Source organism: Pimephales promelas, chromosome 16, assembly GCF_988280905.1.
Source record: "Pimephales promelas chromosome 16, fPimPro1.hap1.1, whole genome shotgun sequence".
Taxonomy (NCBI): domain Eukaryota; kingdom Metazoa; phylum Chordata; class Actinopteri; order Cypriniformes; family Leuciscidae; genus Pimephales; species Pimephales promelas.
In genome coordinates, this window is record NC_142784.1 from 12,747,032 (window position 1) to 12,769,032 (window position 22,001).

Sequence of the window (22,001 nt, forward strand, 5' to 3'; positions counted from 1 at the left end):
CGAGGTCAGGAGACATCTCATCCGCCAAATGCTCCAAGTGAGGCCAGGATCTTGCTGTTGTACTTGTGGTTATATGGGATATGTTTGCTGGTATGTAATCTCTGGTATAAGTTGTTGGGAGTTTAATTTTAGTGTCAGAGCTGATGCATCTTACCTGCAGTCCTTGCACCTTTTGGCTATAGACCTTATTCGTAAATACCGGAAGTAGCTAACCGCGGCCATATTGTTGACATGACATCTGTCCTGCTGCCCTTAGCAGCGTGCAGATTTGAGTTGAGGGGGAGCTTCATCTCGTCGGTATCAAGAGAAGATAAGCTTGATTGGTGTGTGGACCCACATCAAAATTAAATAATAACATTAAGTAAAGATCCGTCCTTATTGCCAGCCGTAACCTGTCCGCATATTTATTACGATCTCGATCATACAGTATCCGTGTAATGGACAAACTACAATTTACCTCAACAAGGCAACATGAACGACACTCGTCTCATTCGTGGAGGTGGAAAAACAAGTGCTTTGTGACATGCAAGATTTGTTGTATTAAAATGTAAGTGCAAAAGAAAAGGCATGAGAGTTGTTTTTGTCAATTTTAAGTTTTCATTTAAAATGTTTGTGGTTTTAATATACATACATGGTTACATATTTGACCACTTGCTTGAGCAACTTAATATATAAAAGTAATGCATGGAATAATACATTGTTGAAATAATGAGTACGTGTTAAAATAAAAATAGTGAGTACCGGGGTGTTCGTGGTACAGCCGCGGATCAGTTATGCACTGCAAACGCAGCAAATTTATAGCACTTGCGTCCTGCTTCTGTGCCGTATACACACCGCACACGCATTGCACACGGATTATGTGTGAAACCTGTGGTAAAATGATAGGAACAGACTTTTCTGTGGGGAGTTGGATGAAAGTTTAGCCTATTTATCCTAGCTAGCCTCTCCTGCACTGTCTCAACCCTGTCTCCTTCCCTTCACGTTTTCTCACAGTCGGTATCTTATCGCATAAAAACTAACTCTGATGTTCCTATTGCTGTTGTTAGAACAGCCGTGTATTACACAACACCATCACGCTGTTTAAAAAAAACAAAAAAAAAACAGTGTGTAACGTGCGGACAGAGACGGTCGGATCCATGTGCAGCACTTTATTATACTTGAAACAAGCAGACAAACTTGGATACAGAATTAAACAAAGGGGCAATCCAGAAACTCGTGGTCTAAACAGGCAATGGTCGAGGCAGGCAGCACAGGTTCGTGAACAGTCCAGGAAATAGGCAAGGGTCAAGAGTCCAGGGAAACACGGAGACACAGAACAGGGAGTAACGCTCGGAATTGCATGCTTACAGGGTAACAAGACTTCGCAAGGGACACAGGGAAAACTCAGGCTTAAATAAGGAACTCAATAACCAATAATGAAACACAGCTGAACATAATGAAACACAAAGAGTCCATGGGGAAACATAACATGGGGAGAGAGTGCCCTCTAGTGGCTCTCGAGGGCACCACGGCTGCTGATCGTCACATAACCCCCCCTCTAAGGAGCGGCTTCCAGACTCTCCTAAGAGCTCCGGGGGGAGGTCAACGGGGGCTGGGATGGAGGGCCAGGCCCATGGAGAGGCAGGAGGCCAGGCACATGGAGAGGCCTGGGGCCTGGGGACCAGAGCAGGGCAAGAGACCATGGGGAAGTAAGCTTGGAAGAGTACCAGGATGGAGCAGACTCAGAAAAGGGCGGAGCAGACTTGGGCGGAGCAGACTCCGACAGAGACGAGGGCGGAGCAGACACAGGCGAGGTCCATGACAGCCTCGCCTCCATGGCCCTCACAGACTCAGAGGTCCATGTCAGGATCACCTCCATGGCCCCCACAGAGTACCTACTGCCCCCCCCCCCCAAAAAAAAAATACCGTGGGAAATTCACGGGAGGAACCTCTGGGTGGTGAACGGGTACAGGAAAGGCATCCCGGAGCTTGAAGGGTGCAGGCAGAGCGAGGCGCAGAGGCGGGGCCGGCAGAGCGAGGTGCAGAGGCGGGGCCGGCAGAGCGAGGCGCAGAGGCGGGGCCGGCAGGGCGAGGCGCAGAGGCGGGGCCGGCAGGGCGAGGAGTCTGGGCGCGCTCACCGGGGCCTGGCGAACCGAACGAGTCCTCCTTCTCCTTCTCCTCCTCCTGCGGCGGCGCGTCACAGGGCTGGACAACTCACTCACTTGAACTGGAGATTCAGCGCTCACTTGAACTGGAGATTCAGCGCTCACTTGAACTGGAGATGCAGCGCTCACTTGAACTGAACTGGAGATGCAGCGCTCACTTGAACTGGAGATGCAGCGCTCACTTGAACTGGAGATGCAGCGCTCACTTGAACTGGAGATTCAGCGCTCACTTGAACAGGAGATTCAGCGCTCACTTGAACAGGAGATTCAGCGCTCACTTGAACAGGAGATTCAGCGCTCACTTGAACAGGAGATTCAGCGCTCACTTGAACAGGAGATTCAGCGCTCACTTGAGCTGGAGATTCAGCGCTCACTTGAACAGGAGATTCAGCGCTCACTTGAACTGGAGATTCAGCGCTCACTTGAACAGGAGATTCAGCGCTCACTTGAACAGGAGATTCAGCGCTCACTTGAACAGGAGATTCAGCGCTCACTTGAACTGGAGATTCAGCACTCACTTGAACAGGAGACTCACAGCACTCACTTGAACAGGAGACTCAGCACTCACTTGAATTGGAGACTCAATCACTTGAACTGAAGACTCACTGGACAGACTAAATTCAACACTGGACACACTTGATTCACTCGGCTCAGCACTTGACTCACTTGACTCGGCACTCGATTCACTCAGCTTGGTATTTGACTCACTTGATTCACTCGGCTCGGCACTTGACTCACTCGAGTCGGCTGGCACGCGCTCAAACTCCGGTTCGACCCGCGACACCTCCGCTGTCTTAGGAACAGCACTTTTAACAGGGCCAGTGCAGGATACGGGCTCGAGGGGTCCGACATGATGAGTGGGTTTGGCAGGAACGATATGCTTAGAAGCTCCTCTGACGGTCCTTAAGGGAGGATCAAACAGTTTAGCGAGCTGAGGCTTATGCGGCGTGCGGAGTGAGTGAGAGAAATCCGCCGCATACGAACCTCCCCGGCGCAGGGAAAAGAACAGTTTCTCGAGACCCTCCTTTTCTGCGGGGAGTTCAAAAGCCTTTCTGAACAGGGCGGTAAACACGTCGAAAGAAGGAAACGACATCCGACCTGGTTCCCAAAATGCGCCTGCCCACTCCAGAGCCTTTCCAGTCAACAGTGAGCAGATACTTACTGGAATTTACTGGAATACTTACTGGATACGTACTGGAATTACTGCATGCGGTACTCACACTGGGTTGCGGTGGAACAGGTGCAGCGGCGGGAAACGGCGTACTGGAATTACTGCATGCGGTACTCACACTGGGTTGCGGTGGAACAGATGCAGCGGGGGTTTGGGCTTGATTAGCCGCTGTGCTTGAGCTCTGCGGAGACCATGACTGCACGGAGCTAGCCAGTTCCTCGAGGAGAGAAGTTAGTCTCGCCAGCTGAAAACTATGTGAGGCTAGCATAGAAGCTCGGGTCTTGACCACGGCGGATAGATGCTGAAAGTCTGCTGGATCCTCGTTTGGCGAAGTCTTCTGTAACGTGCGGACAGAGACGGTCGGATCCATGTGCAGCACTTTATTATACTTGAAACAAGCAGACAAACTTGGATACAGAATTAAACAAAGGGGCAATCCAGAAACTCGTGGTCTAAACAGGTAATGGTCGAGGCAGGCAGCACAGGTTCGTGAACAGTCCAGGAAACAGGCAAGGGTCAAGAGTCCAGGGAAACACGGAGACACAGAACAGGGAGTAACGCTCGGAATTGCATGCTTACAGGGTAACAAGACTTCGCAAGGGACACAGGGAAAACTCAGGCTTAAATAAGGAACTCAATAACCAATAATGAAACACAGCTGAACATAATGAAACACAAAGAGTCCATGGGGAAACAGAACATGGGGAGAGAGTGCCCTCTAGTGGCTCTCGAGGGCACCACGGCTGCTGATCGTCACAGTGATAATATCATGGATAATCCCGATGCTACCTCGCTTGTCCATTGACAGACTGACAGTTTCCGTGGTTTCTATGTCAACAAAATGGCTGCCACAAACAAAATAAGGTATATTCACCACCTTTGTTTTTGATGTTATCGTGGACACTTTGAGTTTTACTGCCTCTTTCTTGGCACCCAATGTTACAGCTGCCTCCTTCAGAATGAAGATGGTGTTGCTCTGACTATCAAGTAAAGCATACACTAAAACTTCCTTGTCTGGTTCCTTTGTCGTGGAGACATAAACTGGAACAATAGATGAAGTATAAGTGCTGCTCTTCTCTTGAACAACTCGATTAGAGGTAGCTTCTTGTATTTCAATTGGTTCAGACTGTTGGTTTGTTTCCTTGCTCTTGGTCTTTCTTCTCACAATCTTGATGTAGCCAAGTGGGGTGACATTTTCCACATAAGTCACACACACTCCTGGATGTACAAGCTCTGGAGTTATGGCCGATCCTAAGACAGCCAAAGCATAATTTCTCCAATTCACCTTTGGCTAAGCCCCGCCCCCCTTAGTTACTGTTGCTACTTCTGTCAAACTTCATCTGGGCTCTGGTTTGGTATCAACATGGCTTGTGCTGTGACAGCCCTTCCTGCTGAAATGTTATCAAACTTTTATAAAGCAGCAAATAAAGTGTCCGATAGAAGTAGGCAAAGGGGCTGCATATGCGTTCGAAGGCTATATTCAAGACATACAGGTGAAATGCAAGAAACAACAAGGCATCCAAATAGAGGCAAAAGCATAACTTTACCGGTCACAGTCAAAAAATCGGAGGCTGGGACTAACAATATCAGGGAGCAACACTGTTCCCACTGAGCAAAGTGATGTCCAAAAGACGTCTTTTCAAAGTCTTTGTCGCACAAGTCGGACATTGAAAAGACGTCCACTGAGGGGCCGGAATGAAAGTTTTTATGATGTCTTTTTTTGACGTGTTCTGGACATCTGAAAAAGACGTCAATGGATCCTTCGTACAAGGTTAAAAACTAGTTCAAATGTGGCCATTTTCAACATTATTTATGGTCTCATTTAGACAATTTATACAGTTTCTTGACCAAATAAACACTCTCAGGATGCATTAAATTAAAACTCATGTTTATTTCAATGTAATTTCCTTACGTTGTTTAGATGGTGATATGTTTCAATTTAAGTCACCATTGTGGTGATCAGTGTTTGCTTTAGTTGGGCTCTTGGTCCCAATAATTCATTCTTTAGCTTTTCTTTGGCTGTTGTAACTGTGTGTTTGAATAACATCATTGTTGTGACAGAGAAAACCAAGGAAATTGTCTTTCTCATCAGCTCCTTGATGTTGTTGGTGATGATGATGATGATGAAATCAATATAAAGTGGGCATTTAAGTTGTGTTTAGACTTTTGTATTTGTATCCAGAGTTTATAACCACCAATCTTGTGGAACTGCATTATTTGGGCCAGTAGCATGGAAGTTGGACAAAAAGCAAATTAGCACAATGTTTTGAGAAAATATACCATTTAGTCACACACAGACATCAATATTTTGCATATGATTCACAAAAATGGTGACGATAAAAAAAAAAAATGCTTCATGCTGCAATGCATGATGGGTAGCCTTCATAGTACAAAACATCCTTGATTCCCAGGCTTTTTTGTTTTGGTTGTCACCGTCGTTGAGAATCATATCCAAAATCTTGATATCTGTGTGTGACTATGTGATTCGCTTTCTTAAAACATATTGTATGCAGTGGTCATTATAAAGTTACTGGTACAAATAATACAGTTCAACAAGATGAATAATTAGACATTTCTGATATAAAAACAAAAGTTTATACATTGTTTAATGCTTGCATTGTGTTGATTCTGCCATCAACAAGCAGCTGAAGACAACTGATTTCTTATTTTCTTGGCTTTCTCTGCTCAGTCAATGGTGTTAACCTAACACACAATTTCAACAGCCAAAGAAAAGCTAAAGTAAGAAGAATTGGGACCAAGAGCCCAACTAAAGCAAACACTGATCACCACAATGGTAACTTAAAATGAAACCAATATCACCATCTAAACCACATCTAAACAATGTAAATAAACATGAGTTTTAATTTAATGCATCCTGAGAGTGTTTATTTGGTCGAGAAACTGTATAAATTGTCTAAATGAGACCCATAAACAATGTTGAAAATGGCCACATTTGAACTAGTTTTTAACCTTGTACGAAGGATCCATGAACGTCTTTTTCAGATGTCCAGAACACGTCAAAAAAAGACGACATAAAAACTTTCATTCCGGCCCCTCAGTGGACGTCTTTTCAATGTCCGACTTGTGCGATAAAGACTTTGAAAAGACGTCTTTTGGACATCATTTTGCTCAGTGGGTTCATGCAAAGCTGGGTAGGTCTCTATTCACTTCTATAATCGTTATTACAAAGCAAACGGACTACACAAGTATAACTTTGTATTTATTAGCAGCGTGTGCTAGTGTATCAACCGGTATGAGAACCGATTATCTTAACCTAAAACATTACAAAACGGTCTAACTAGTATAACTTCACAGTAAGGTTAGAAGCAAAAAAGATGTGCTTGTTGATCTTTGCGGGGTTTAGCTGACTGAGGACGTCCATACAGTTTAATCCAAAGACGACACTTGTCAGGATTTTACTTCGGTTTTGGGAAGGGAAAAAACGGACACCCCCCTCCAACCTCTCTGGGAAACGCATCTGTGTTACAAATGCCCGAGGCACAACGTTTAACCACATTTTTGATAAAACTACGACGTTAATAGCCTGCCGAGACCAAAAATATGAGACGCCTGCGTTGAAAGTCAATGGAGCGCTGTGAAAAAGTGTCGGACCTCTGTGGGAGCTTATTCCTGGCTGCGCTGTGATTGGTCAATCTACATTCTAGGGCGTGGCTTAGCCAAAGGCGAATTGTACAAACTTAACTCTTTCTTCAACTGGTTTTTCCCTAATCTTGAGACACCTGTGAAAAGAATGGCCTTTCCTTTTGCAAAACATTCATTTCATTATTTATTTATTTGATATGGACATAACAACAGCATTGGACAAACCAGATGCGTTGTTTTTTAGTGTTATAGCAAAACTGCTAATTTACAACACTTGTCCATGGAAGGCTACACATTTCACAACACACAACACAATACAATAAACAAAACACAGTAAAAACAGTACACAGGATAATGTTTAAAACGGTATTTCAATGAATTGTATTTCAAACAGTATTACCATGTGTGCAACTTTGACTAGACCTCAGCCGTTGTTTCAGACCTTTGGCAAAGCATAACATGTCTGTTTGCATTTTTAATTCAGTGGGCAGATAGTTCCATAGTCTAGATCCATTAATCGAGAAACTGGACTGACCAAACGATTTTATAAATCTTGGAAGAATACAGTCCCCACTGACTGAAGCTCTCATGGAGGGTCTAAGTGAATCCTGACGCCTAATAATGAGAGCAGAAAACAGCGGCGACAAATGTCTGTTCAGACATTTAAAAACTAGTTTCAGAGTACTATAATGTATAAAATTTTCGAAAGTAAAAAGAATATGTCTATGAATGATGTTAAAACCCTGGGTCCGGCAGGGGCGACCGCATCGATGTATGGTGTACCCTGGAATACAACAGCATACGATTGCACTGTCACAGTCTCACGATGTTTGTAAATGTTATCTTCATGTTTCATTGCTCTGTTGAAGTGTCCCTCAAGTTGTTTTTGAACTTTGGACAACTTTGTGGGTTTGAAATATATGGGGGCACAGAATGGGCAATGAAAATCACTGCAGCATTTATGACATTTCTGGATTTCTGAAAGTGAATTCCCCCTTTGAATTGTTGTATTAATCTTTTAAAAAGAGAGAGTCAAACTCAAAATCAAACTTTAAGACCACGCAGCCCACAGAGCCCATACAGTCAAATTTCAGTCAATACTAATTAAAACAAGGAACCCAAACAAAAGTCCAAATGACACATTCTAGCTCACATGTTAATACCATATACTGGTTAATACATAGTGAAGGCATAGTACATTTGATTATTAGGCAATTGTATGAGTTGTAATTGGCTGGCAAAAACTTCATAACACCGTTAATTTTTAGTATTGATTCATTTTAATACATATGTTTTATAATAACTAAATAAAGTAGTCTACATATATTGTATTAAGTAAAAGAATTACTCTGGCATTAATTAATTCAATTTATAGTTTTAGGAGAAAAAGTCCAGAAATTAAAAAAGGTCAAATGGTAAACTGATTAAATAATTAATGATGAAATTCTTTGATATTAACACACTTAATGTATTTATTTTAAGGTATTTACTTTTAAGGTTAAAGGCTAACGTTATAGCTATCAAAATATTATATCGGGGAAAAAAAGGCGAAAAAACATACATTAATGGCTCAAATTTTGTTACAAACTATCTTTACAAATATTAAATGTTAAATTAAATTCATATGTTGGTGTAACGATGAGCTATACAGTAGTGTGATTAGAAAAAGAAAATCAACTGAGTATGATTCGCTAAATAAAATAGACGATACTCACGTTTCGGCTTAAGTTCTTCACATGTTTATCTGATCCAATTTGATGGGAGGCGCTGTCTCGAATAACAAGGGGTCTGAGAATGCGGGACTCTGGGCGGGGGACATAGGCCTAGCTGCAGGCTTCGAGTCATATTATTCTAATTATGTGTGTCTCCACAGATTTTCTGGCATTATCTACATGGAGAGAGAAGCTGCTGTAAAGTTTCTGCTAAATCTGTTTGTTTCAGCATCAGAGTTTGATGCAAATACAGAAGAAAATTACACTGAACTATTAACATCTGTGTGCAGCTACACATCTTTCCCCTGTGATGAGAATTATTGTTATACTCAGTGTGATTTCCTGCTGGATCTGTACTCACATGTGAAGGACTATGAGACTCAAACAGGCAGGAGTGTCCTTCCAGCATTACAGCCAGTTTATCATTCAGCTCCTGCAGTCTGGATCATATATCTCTCAGAGAGAAAGATCTCCATCCTCCTGGAAGTGCTGAAACTGCAGACAGAGAAGAAACCAGTAGAGCTGAGAGACTGGACAGATGAAGAGAGTGAAGTGAGGGGATTCCTCCAGTGTCTTTCCTACATCTCACAGCTCAGGTGAGACTCTCATGGGGAACACACCAACTATGATGGACTATTGTATTCAGTGCTCACAATTAAATTAATGAAATAAATGTATATGTTGGGCAGACAATTTAAATATGATCATGAACCAGAATTGAAAAGACTGAATTGAGGTGTGGTTCCCCTTCAGGGACTACCGCTGTGTGTAATCGCAGTGGGAACGCCCTCAGCGTGACACGTCTGAAGCATGAATGAAATCAGTCAGTGGAGAGAATGAGCGTACAGCGAGTGACGTCATCGACCAGGAAGCTATAAATATCCCCTGAGCACACAAGCCGCCAGCTTGTGATATACTGCAAATGAAGAAGGTTTGATGGATGTGTTATCTCGGGCTGTTGAAATGCTCAGAATCGAGCTGATAGACAGTAGTCTAGTAATAAAAGTAAACTACATGATAGATTTCTGTCTGCACAAACCCAACCTTCTCGCCAGTGCTTACCGTTCTTCCCAGATCTTCCTGCTGAGGTTTCAAAGACCTGGGTCAGACCGGTTTCAAGCTGAGTTTACACAAATCAGTCCAATGCTTATGGTAACATTGTTGGTGCTAAATCTGCTAGTTATGTGACGATGCCAAAGGCGGAGGAGATGCTCGCAAGCTATCTCTCTCCAGCTTCATCATCTTCACTTAAAGCACCGGCTCTGCCCTCTAAACCACTAAAAAATACTTCTGTGTTAGTGGGGAAGGCTTACTTGGCGGCGGGTCAGGCGGCTGCATGTCTACACACTTTGGCCATTATGCAAGCTTATCAGGCTGACCTGCTTAAAGATGCGTGTGAGGGGGGGAAATTTCTGTTGAAATGATTAATGAGCTCAGGCAGACTGCTGATCTCACTCTCCAGGCCACCAGGGAGACAGCTAAATCTATCGGCCGGTCTATGGCAGCCATGGTGGCCACAGAGAGACACTTGTGGCTGAGTCAGACCTCTATGAAGGAAAAAGATAAGACTCTCCTTTTAAATGCTCCAGTTTCGCCTATGGGCCTCTTTGGTGACGCTCTTCATTCTGTCACTGAGAGGTTACAGGAAGAGAAGAAACAGGCGGCTGCTTTTCAGAAATGTATGCCCCTTAAAGTGCGTGTCGCTGGGGCTCCTGAGCGAGGGCAGTCCCAGTCACCGAGTACCTCAAAAAGAGCGCAGCAGAAACGAAGTGTTGGTCTTGTGCCCCCCCGCAGAGAAACTGGATGGACGAGGCGGGGCACTCTCTGGCGCGACCTTCTCGCGGTAGGGCTGATCTGAGGACAGTCATTATCGCCAAGAAGGCTGCGTCGAAAAAATCTCTGACGGTGGTCCCCATCGTGAAAGACTTGAGGTCACTGCACAAAAACACGGTGCCCTATCTTTCCCGATGCCCTCAGGGGTCTGCTCTACTAACCCTGCCTTTACAGGGCGTAGAGAGACTCGGCGAGCGATTTCCAGAGGGACGCTCGCCCCCTCCGAGGAGGGTTGTGGAGTGCCCAGACCAGCTGTTCCCTGCTAGTGTGTCACAGGGCGCTGTGTCTGTCACTTGGGATGTTCATCCAGAGGCCAGCCTCGAGAGGCTGGTTCCCTTAGTAGAGTTCCTGGTGGAATGGAAAATTCTTCCCAATGTTTCTCAGTGGGTCCTGAATACTATAGAGAACGGGTACGCTATTCAGTTCAGAACACGTCCACCTCGGTTCAGAGGGGTTCTGCCCACAATGGTGGGCCCCGAGCAGGCTCTGGTATTAGAACAGGAGGTAAAAACTCTCCTGCTGAAAGGAGCTATAGAGCGGGTTCCTCCACCCAGCAGGGACTTAGGATACTACAGCCGGTACTTCATCGTTTCGAAGAAAGATGAAGGGCTGTGTCCCATTCTAGATCTGCATCTCTCAAATCGTGCTGTAGGGAAGCTCAAATTTAAGATGCTCCCTCTCAAGCAGATTGTGTCACAAATCAGATCCGAGGACTGGTTTGTCACAATAGATCTAAAGGATGCTTACTTCCATGTATATATCCTCCCTCAACAAAGGAAGTTCCTGAGGTTCGCTTTCGGGGGCGAAGCGTACCAATATCGGGTTCTTCCATTCGGCCTAGCACTGTCACCCCGAACATTCACGAAGTGTATGGATGCTGCTATAGCCCCGTTAAGGCTGCAGGGCATCCGTATTCTGAATTATATAGACGATTGGTTAATTCTAGCTCAATCGGAACAACAGGAGGTTCGGCATCGAGGTGTCGTTCTTGCTCACATCAAGAGACTGGGGCTGAGGCTCAACTCAAGAAAAGTGTTCTTTCTCCATTACAGAGAACCACTTTTGTAGGTGTAGTGTGGGATTCGACGACAATGCAGGCACGATTGTCACCTGCTCGTATTGCTTCGATTCTTGCCACAGTAGATCAGGTCAAGCTAGGCCAGTCATCCACTGTAAAACAGTTCCAGAGACTGTTAGGTCTCATGGCAGCTGAGTCCAACGTGATACCATTTGGCCTCTTGCACATGAGACCGTTACAGTGGTGGCTCAGAACCAAGGGATTCTCCCCGAGGGGAAATCCGCTTCGCATGTTCGTGAGTTCGCGACGGTGTCATCGCGCCCTGATCATGTGTAAAGATCCTTGGTTTCTGTCCCAAGGCCCTTTGTTAGGAGCTCCTTGTCATTGCGTTATGCTAACGACAGATGCCTCTCTCACGGGTTGGGGGGGCGATCATTAATGGTCGCCCGGCTCAGGGTCTGTGGGAGGACCATCATCGTCTGTGACACATAAATTGCCTAGAGATGTTGGTGGTGTTTCAGGCTCTGAAACACTTCCGGGCCACCATGTTCTTGTCCGGACAGACAACACACCGGTGGTCTCTTATATCAACCATCAGGGGGGTCTGCGTTCTCGTCCACTTTACAAACTGGCACGTCAGATCCTTCTATGGTCCCAGGGGAAAATTCTTTATCTGAGAGCTATTTATCTCCCGGGGTATTTAAATCAGGGGGCACACATCCTGTCAAGACAGGGGCCGAGGCCCTGGGAATGGAGTCTTCACCCCGAGGTGGTGGAACTCCTATGGAAACGTTTCGGTCATGTTGAGGTAGACCTATTTGCGTCTCGAGAAACATCACACTGCCCGCTGTGGATCTATCTCAGCCATCCAGACCTGCTGGGGTTGGATGTGATGGTACATCCGTGGCAGAGGTCACGTCTGTACGCATTTACCCCGATCACTCTGCTCCCGGGAGTTCTGGAGAGGGTTCGCCAGGACGGGGTTAGTCTTCTGCTAATTGCCCCATTCTGGCCGGCTCGAGTATGGTTTGCGGACCTAGTGTCTCTCCTTGACGGCTCTCCTCTCGAGATACCGATCAGGAGAGGTCGATTCTTCACCCCGCCCAGAACTATGGAGGCTGTGGGCTTGGCCTCTGAGGGGGCCCAGCTCATAGATTCTAGTCTCTCGACTGAGGTTGTTGAGACCATCCTCCAATCCAGAGCTCCCTCCACGAGGAAGTTATATGCCGCGAGGTGGAATTTTTTTACCTCTTGGTGTGGAGAGCGACAGCAGGACCCAGTTAACTGCCCGGTTAGTACAGTGCTGGATATCCTGCAGGACCGTCTCTCCACAGGGTTATCCCACTCCACACTGAAGGTGTATGTGGTGGCCTTAGTTGCTTACCACGCCCCTTCAAGTGGAGGTACCCTAGGGAGACACCCACTTATATCTCGCTTCCTTCGTGGCACCTTGAGGCTGAGGCCTGCAGTTCGCACGAGGGTACCAGCTTGGGATCTGGCCATCGTCTTAGAAGGTCTCTCCCTAGCTCCTTTCGAGCCCATCAATTAGGAACTTTCGGAAAATTTTCTTTCTCTAAAGACTATCCTTCTTCTCGCTATCTCATCTCTTAAAACAATAGGAGATATTCAAGCACTTTCGGTGGCTCCCTCGTGCCTGGAATTTGCTCCTGGTATGGTTAAGGCCTTTCTCTGTCCGAGACCAGGTTATGTTCCTAAGGTACCTACTGTTTCTGTTAGACCTATAGTTCTGCAGGTTTTCTGTCCTCCGCCTTTTCTGGCGTCAGACCAGGAGAAACTTAATTTGCTGTGCCCCGTTAGGGCTTTAGATGTGAAGATTCACAATCTCATCATTTAATGTTGTTTTTAGTATTTTTATTGTTTTTATTAATAATTATAATCGTTAGTATTATGCATGTGATTTACACTTTTCATATACATTTTTTTTTATACTTTTCACATATATTCATAATCTTTTATAATCTACATTTTTATGAATCAAACTTTTCTGAATACTGTATGTGGAAGACTTTGAGAGTTTGGGGGACTTTGGGGGGGAAGTTGAATGTATTGTGTTTCTTTCCATCGCGCAGAATATACATTTCAACGTTAATGGGAACCAGATGTTTGATATAGGTACAGCCTATATGTACTGTGTAGCTCTTTGTTTAAGCAGAGAGAGAAAATACAGAGAAGCAAGAAGGAAGATCTTTGCGGGTCCATTATCACTCTCTCTCCCTTATGTCTTATATAAATTGGTAAAATAAATAACATATATTGGCAGAATGACTGGTGTCTTTTTATTAAATTAAATAACAAAGGGAAACAAAGATTTTAAATCTACATTTTAGGCGTCACGAAAAGAACAAAAGAATGGAAACAGAAAAGAAAAAAAAAACAAATAACAAACAAAAACCCAACCCATGTTATGTCCCCGCATGCTATGTGTCATTTAACATCTATGTGTAAGCATTTAAAATGAACCCCAATCATCTAAGAAAAGAAAAACTAAAAAAGTCTTCTGCCCGTGCCTGGACTCATTAATTAATTAACTCATTAATTAATTAACTCCTCCAGTTCCGTGTTTAAAAATAATAAACAAAAAAAAAACGTTGATGTTAAAGGGTCCTATCCCTTGGGGTTGTAAATCAGTAAGCGGGTGTTCATTGTTTGTGAGGTTGTGTTTTGTAAGTAGTGTAGTGTATAAAATCTCCTATCTCACTCCGTATTTCCCATTCTCGGTTCTATCCATTTTGTTAGTAATAACCAATCTGAAAGGTTTGGTACTTCTCTTTCTTATCACATATATGATAAGTTTTATTACTAACAGAAACACAAAAACTCCTACCATAGTCAAAACTATCCATTCCGACCATGTTAAATTCCCTGGAATTCGAGCTAATTTCCTCTCAGACATCAATTTAGCTACTCCATTTGCTATGATAACATGACCCATTGCTTGAATTCCCTCCTCTTGAGCTGCCTTAACGCTTGCTTTAACTCTCTTGACCATTTCAAAGAGTTCATAATTCCTCTCTTCCACCAAATCATTATTCCACCACTGTGGATCTAACTGCAACAATTGTACATGTGGAACATGAATTCCACCCAATTGAAGAGGATAGAGAATCTCAACGCAAAATGGATCAGAAGGAATTGGACATAACTTTCCTCCGTATATCATATTTTCATTTATTCCGTCATGTAATATACACCACTGTGCTTCTGACACCTGCCATGCACCTGTGGCTCGATCTAAAGGAACTACTTCCCAAACTGCAGATCCATTAAGAGACAGACTAAACATTGTAGAACATGAGCAAATTACCCACTCATGTTCCTCAATACAACAGTCTGTAGTAGAAATCATTGGTGTTTCACCTTCAGCCCAATATCCATTCCTTTCCAATCTAATTACTGAATTTCCTTGTCTAACCCCCATTGATTGGAATCGTCTAACTGTCATAATATTGCGTTTCCCATATTGAGGCCAGACCATAATCAAAGGTAATGTTCCAGAACCTGACAACGAATCTTCATTGATTGCGATTTTAACTAATGGAGCATGTTTAGCAGAAGTTTCTAATTCAGTCTCACAATATTCATTCGCATCTTCCGTATGCCAAACTCGTATGTAATTTCCCTTGAATCTTGTTGTCCTGGAGGTAGCATCCCTTAGAAACCCCTCGCATGGTAACACTATGGGATAGATACAGCCTAGGGCTAATGAATCCCATATTGTAAGCATGTGGGTACGATTCAAAATGAAATAAATTTCCACATCAGTAGATGTTATGAGGTTTAACCCCACAATTTCACATTGTTCTTTTGAACAAATTTCTCGTCTTTGAGCACTACCGGTATACCCCCCATCTTTCACCGGCCAAATTACTCTGCTTTTGTAACATTGGTGGTGAAAGTTACATCCACCGTAGATGCCCACTCGATATTTAGCAAGGTCTTTATCATTACGTGGCACCCAATCCCATAATCCCCATCTGGAAATAAAGGGTAGAGTAAAACGTTGGCCAGATTTCAGGGTTGCATTCCGAGTAATTTCTTGAACTCGAGGAGTCCATAAAGCTTGGCTTCCTTGGTAAATGCCAAGTAAAATTAAAAACAAGCATACCATTGTCGTTGTGTATCGAGAATAACTTGCGACCATCTCTAATCAATGTCAATGGAATTGATTCCTGAAATGGAAGCAGAAAAATAATTAATCATCACTCCTTTTCCCCGTCTTTAAAGTTAATGAGTGAACAGTGCTCAATCTCAGGTCCTAAGCCTTCATCATTTTGTTCATTCACTAAGCAAGGTTTAACTTGTGACCAATGATACCATCTATCTGTTCCTACACCCTTCCCTTTTAGGCAGACACTTGTATCTGTTGTTAAGAGTATCTCATATGGCCCCTCCCACCTAGGTTCTAAACCTTTCCTGGGAATACGTTTGACCATAACAAAACTGCCTAACTCAGGAATGTGTGGAATGTCTGTAGTGGTATGTTTTTCATCCCATTGCTGTTGAGCTTCTCGCACTTTCTTATTATTGTCTTTGATTGCTTTGTCCAGCATTGTGAGATAGCGTCGCAACTTCTCTTGGAACAAAGTAGAGTCTCCTCCTGTTCCCGCAGGCGGCGGAGCATCAGGAGGCAGAACCATTGCTCTTCCAGTCATCAGTTCAAAAGGAGTCAGTCCCATTACTCTGTTCGGGGTTGCTCTCAAATTCCACAAAATTGCGGGTAACAACATATGCCAACCTTGGCCAGTTTGCAGAATGGCCTTGGTAAGAGCGGTTTTCAACGATCTGTTCATTCATTCCACCAGGCCTGAACTTTCCGGTCTATATGGGATGTGGAACTTCTGTTTAATCCCCATCAATTTCATTGCTTCCTTCATCAGTTTTCCAGTGAAGTGAGTTCCATTGTCAGAATCAAGTTCATATGGAAGACCCCAGCGAGGAAAAACCTCTTCAACCATCACTCGTGCGGCTGCTTCAGCAGTGCAGGTTTTTGTTGGGAATGCTTCTACCCATCTAGTAAATCTGTCCATGATTACTAGAATGTATTGGTACCCTCCACTGGGTGACAAAGGTCCTGTGAAATCGATTTGGAGATGTGTCCATGGACCTGTTGGTCTGGGTGCATGTGACATCCGCACCTTTACAGATTTTCCAACATTTGCTTTCAGACAGATCAAGCATCTTCTACAGTAATCATCAATGTCTCTCATCATTCGTGGCCACCACCACATCTCGCTGATTTGAGCTTTCATTGCTTTTGCTCCAGCATGTACTTTTCCATGATACAGCTGCATTAGTTCTCTTCTTGTTCCGATAGGCATCACCACTTGTCCTGTTGGAATTCTCCAGATACCTTGATCATCCTCTTTCGCTCCCGCTTTTATCCATTGTTCTTTCTCTTCATCTGTCTCAGTTTCATACGACAGAAGGCGGAGCTCAGGATTATCTTTGCTGTTTTCCTGTACCAAGGTAACAGGAGTAAGAGGAAGTAGTGCTGCTTCTCTGGCCGCTGCATCTGCTGCCGTGTTTCCTTGACTTTCTTTGGACTTGTCAGATTGATGTGATTTTACTTTGATCACGGCTGCTTCTCTGGGTAGGTGACATGCTGCAATCAAACGACGAATTATGGAAGCATGTTGTATTTCGCTCCCACTGCTGGTGATAAGTCCACGTTTTTTTTCACAGGGCAAGGTAGTCATGGACCACACTAAAAGCATAACGACTATCTGTGTAGATGTTGACTCGTTGTCCTTCCGATAGTTCGAAAGCTTCTGCAAGTGCTATGAGCTCAGCTACTTGTGCTGAAAAATGCCCAGAAAGAGCTCCTTTCTTCACGACATTTCCATCAGCTTCCACTACAGCCCATCCAGTATGTCGTTTTCCATCAACATAGTAACTGGATCCATCGACCCATAACTCCTTGTCTGGATTTTCAAGAGGTGTTGGATTAACAGGACCAAGACTTTCTTCTTCTACTTGTTTTTCACACTCATGTGGTGTTCCCTCGTGTGGTTCGATCATCATCGTTGCAGGGTTAAGGGATGTGTCTCTGATGATTTCCTCTCTCAAATCCTCGTTCAACAAAGTTGCTTCCCATTTTGCTCTCCTTGCATCAGTAATGGTCTTGATGTTTGTGTTGTTCAGCAACGTCACTATACTGTGTGGAGTATGCAATATGATTGTTTGTGCTCCTATCAAATTTTCCACAGCATCCACTGCCCATGTGGCACCATCGAGAGCCTGTATACATCGTGGTTGACCAATCATTGTAACAGGAATCTTTGTGGAAAAGTATCCAACTGGTTTGTATCGATCACCTGGTTTTTGACACAACACTGCTGAGTACGTCTCATCTCCCACCCTGGTCCACAAATGAAATGGCAGTCGTCCATCAGGAAGTCCCAAGGCTGGGGCTGAAGTCAGTTTTTCTTTCATTGAAGTAAATGCTTCCTCAGCTTCCGGTGTCCAGTTTATCTGTTCCATTCCAGGCTTTCCTCCCTTGTCCAGGTCAATGAGGGGGCTGGTGATGCTGGCAAAATCAGGTATATACTGCCGACAATAGTTGAAAAGTCCCATCACTTTCCTCATTCCTGTTACTGTTAGAGGTTTTGGAAGTTGCCGTAATGCCTCCACACGCTCTGTTGTCAGTCTTCTTCCCTCGACAGATATTTCTTGGCCCAAGTAGATAACCTTGGTTTTGGCCAGCTGTGCTTTGTCTGGGTTGACTTTGAATCCTCCTTTCTTAAGGGCTTGTAGGACAATATTCAGAGCAAATATGTGGCTGTTTTCATCTGGGCTTGCAATTAACAAGTCATCCACGTATTGGAGGCAAACACTTCCTGAACTCTCAATTTCAGCTTTTTGCTCCGTTAAGAACTGATCCAAAGTTCTGTGAAATACCACAGGAGAAATATTAAGTCCTTGTGGGAGTCTGTTCCAGACATACTGTTTTGCACCAACTGTGAAGGCAAGTTTCTCTTGAGATTTTTCGTCAATAGGTATAGACCAGAAAGCAGACAGTACATCTAGCACTGGGAAAATTCTTGCATTTCCTGGAATATCATTCAGAATGGTGGCAGGATTGGCCACAATAGGATGCGGTTTTGGTGTTACACTGTTGAGTCTTGTGTAATCAATGGTTAATCTCCATGAGTTATCCGATTTCTTGACAGGCCAGACAGGACTATTAGTGGTTGATGAAGTTTGTCTGATAATCCCTTCAGCTTCCAAGTCTGCCACTATCTCTTCCACGGCTCGTCTTGCTTCAGGTCGGATAGGGTATTGTTTATGAGGGGCATGTGTCGGCCCTTCAATAACAACAGGGTCAATGTTGGCTTTGCCACAATCAAATTTGTGTTTAGCCCAAATTTCTGGATGTAAACTGCACAGAAGACCCCACACACCGTCATTTGTCCAGTCTCTGATGATTGGTTTTGCTGCACCAACTGAACTCAAATTACATGTGCGATCTTTGTGTGGTATTATCCCAGCTGTTGTAGTGATTTGACGACTGACAGTGAAGATGATCATGTTCAACAATGGAAGTATGTCCATGCCAATAAGGCTTCCTTGTGAATTCGGTCCCACCCAGAAAGATGTCCATACGACTTCATCTTCATGTATTTGTAGTGGAACTTGGATACTTTTACGAAATGTTGTGATACCTCCGCCAACTCCTTCAACTTCCATAGTTTCATCTGTTGTAGGTAGGTTCAGATCTGTTATTGAGGCTCCTGTGTCAACCAGGATATCACATGGGTGGCCCCCTATTAATGCATTGATGAAAAGGCGATTGTCTCTTTTCTTACTAATACAGGGGGCCGCTGATTCCTATTGCGGACGCATAATCCCCTCTATGAGTTGACGGACTTGTGCTTCCGTCCATGTCTTCCCTTTAGAGGTTTCATCATGATTTTCCGCAGTGACTTGTTTAAATGATGGACCTTGACCTTCTGCTCCACCACCTTTAGCCCAGCAGTCTTTTCTTGAGTGGCCACAGTTTCCACAATTGCCGCAAACAACACTCTTATTCTTTGTATCCATGTTGTATTGAGCTGTCGCCACTCCTTTTCGATTTGTCTTGTTTCCTTCTTCCTTGTTTGATCTCATCGCCATCTCTAGACGGCCAGCCCATTGCATAATTTGGTCATACGTTTCGCCTGGATTGACTCCAAGTGACAACGCTTGTTGGTATTTAGAGCTAAAGCCATCCACAAGTGTGTCAGTGAATTGTACATCACCTCTGTCAGGTTGTTTCTTTGCGCAGAGAGCCCATCTCTCATAAGCGTTCCACTTACGCAGAGCATATTCGTCTGGAGATTCATCATACTTTTTGCTTAATCAATGTCACTGAAGTGAATGGAATTTTACCGCTTCCCAAGATTTCTTGGATTTCTTTTCGAAATACATCTAATGTTTGCCAAAGACCCAGGGGTCGTCCTTGGCCATCAACCCACAAGTCTACCCATTGGGCTGTTGTTATCGACGCTGGCAGGCGTTCCCATCGGTCTGTTGGGATTTTAGCTTTCACAATGATGTGAATGTCTTTTAGTGTCATTTGATGTGCTTCAACCAGGGAGTCTAATTCTCGCCAAAACTCTGTGTTTGGATCTTGTCTCTTCAGAGGAGGCCAGGCTGAGAGAATGGCTTGTCGTTCTCCCGGAGTAAATGGTCTTTCTTCGGTCATCATCTCAGGTTGCGACTCTTCCCTTTTAATCACAGGTGAAGAAAATTCAGGACCGATTTTGTCAATTGTGATCATGTCATCATCTCTTGTCTCATCACCCCAGTCAGATCCATAATTATGAGCTGGTGTACATCTCATCATGTCTCTGCTTGGCTGGGATGATTTAGATCTCGTTATTATTGGAGCTGCTTGTGCAGATGCAATATACATTTTTTCAACTAGACCTCCGTTGGATCTTGAAGCTTGAGGCTGCGTCAGAGGTTTAGATGAACTTGTATATTGTTCAGGCAAAGGTGAATAAATTGGTTTGTAAGGTGGAGGCGTTACTGTTGTCGCGGATTTCACTGGTGCTTGTGAATATTTCCTTTCAGCTTCAGTTATTATAATTGTCCAATCTGGATCAAATAAATCATCACTGGTTGTGTTTTCCTTCTCTGGACATGTGATGGACATGATTTTGTTTAATTTGTGGTATGCTTCAAGCTGAGGCTTCATCACTTCAACAAGCGGAACCGGACCACCATTTAAGTCGCAACAAATTCCACCTTGTTTCACAATCCAATTAGCTGCTAAAATTGGAAATGCTTTTGATTTTATCTTGTCTTTTTGGGACTCGAACCAGCTTAACTGCTCATTCATAGATGCATTAATGTCCAGTCATTTTTTTCAAAAGTTTAGTTAGTTTCTTGTTCTTCTTCTTTTCAAGTCCTTCTTCTTTTCTTCTTCTTTTTCTTTTCAAGTCCAGTCCTTTTTTCAAAAGTTTAGTTAGTTTCTTGTTCTTCTTCTTTTCAAGATACCATTCAGCTATTGTGCTGCTGGTACAGACACTTGCTGCCATTTTCAAAGTGGTCAAAGTTTCTGCACTCAGAACAGCAGGGATGTATGTGTGCCTATGTGTGTGTGTGAATTATACGGGAGGGGCTATGTATGTGCATCTATGTTCAGAAACTGCAGCCTATGTGATGCGTCTGTGTGTGTGCTCAGAGCTGCAGGCTGTCTGTATATGTATGTGTGTGTGCTCAAAGCTGCAGGCTGTGTGTGTGTATAGGTATGTGTGTGTGGGGCTCCCTGCCTCTCCCCCTCTCCAACTGGATGTGTGTGTGTATGTGTATGAAGGTACATGGCAATTCTGGAGGGAGGGGCTGCTTCGCTCTCTTTCTCTGTCCCTCACTCACAGAACAAAAGAACAATTTAAAGAAAAGTTAACTCTAATGCTTTTCAGTATTTTAGTTTTCTTTTTAAAACTCAAAACGGTTCCTTTTTTTTCTTTCTTTTCAAATACTTTGGATTTTATCTCAGATTAATTTCTTTGGTATTTATTTTTTTTTTTTCCTTAAAGTTAACTCGGATCAGTCTCCTCAAATATTTGAACAGCTTTATGGTCAGGTTCAGAATGCCCACGATCCTAGCTAGTTACAAGGGCACCTTTTATACTTGTATAACTCTAGCGTGTTACAATGTTTTAGGGATTACCCTGCCATCATTTTTAAACAGTCCCGCCACATTTAACCGCTTTGGTCAATCAAGTATCGCCTGTGTTACAACTTTCCTCGTCTCCTTCTGAGAACGAATCTTCGGTGTGTTGGATGTTTTAGGGATTACTCTGCCTTCGTTAAACAGTCCCGCCACTATCCAACCACGTCGCAGTTATAACCAAGCAAATTTTACTAGCTTAACCGTTTTACAGCTAATTCCAAATTTCTGACTAGATGGTCTTTTTTCTAAAAAAGATCCATCTCTATCCCAGCATTTCAAATATTGTCTGAGGTTTACTTTTCAGAGAACCTTAAATAAGCCAAATTCAATTTGATTATTT

The 22,001-nt window shown here is 43.7% G+C and overlaps 1 protein-coding gene across 1 annotated transcript in view; it reads left to right on the forward strand.

Annotated features, from left to right (window-relative positions):
- LOC120478946 (uncharacterized) overlaps nucleotides 1-22,001 on the forward strand; it is a 150,968-nt gene that overhangs the window by 75,121 nt on the left and 53,846 nt on the right. Inside the window, exons 26-27 of the mRNA XM_089120794.1 lie at nucleotides 5,565-5,601; nucleotides 8,835-9,226. Of these exons, the coding sequence (XP_088976920.1) occupies nucleotides 5,565-5,601; nucleotides 8,835-9,226 (429 nt within the window). The remainder of the gene's footprint in view (nucleotides 1-5,564; nucleotides 5,602-8,834; nucleotides 9,227-22,001) is intronic.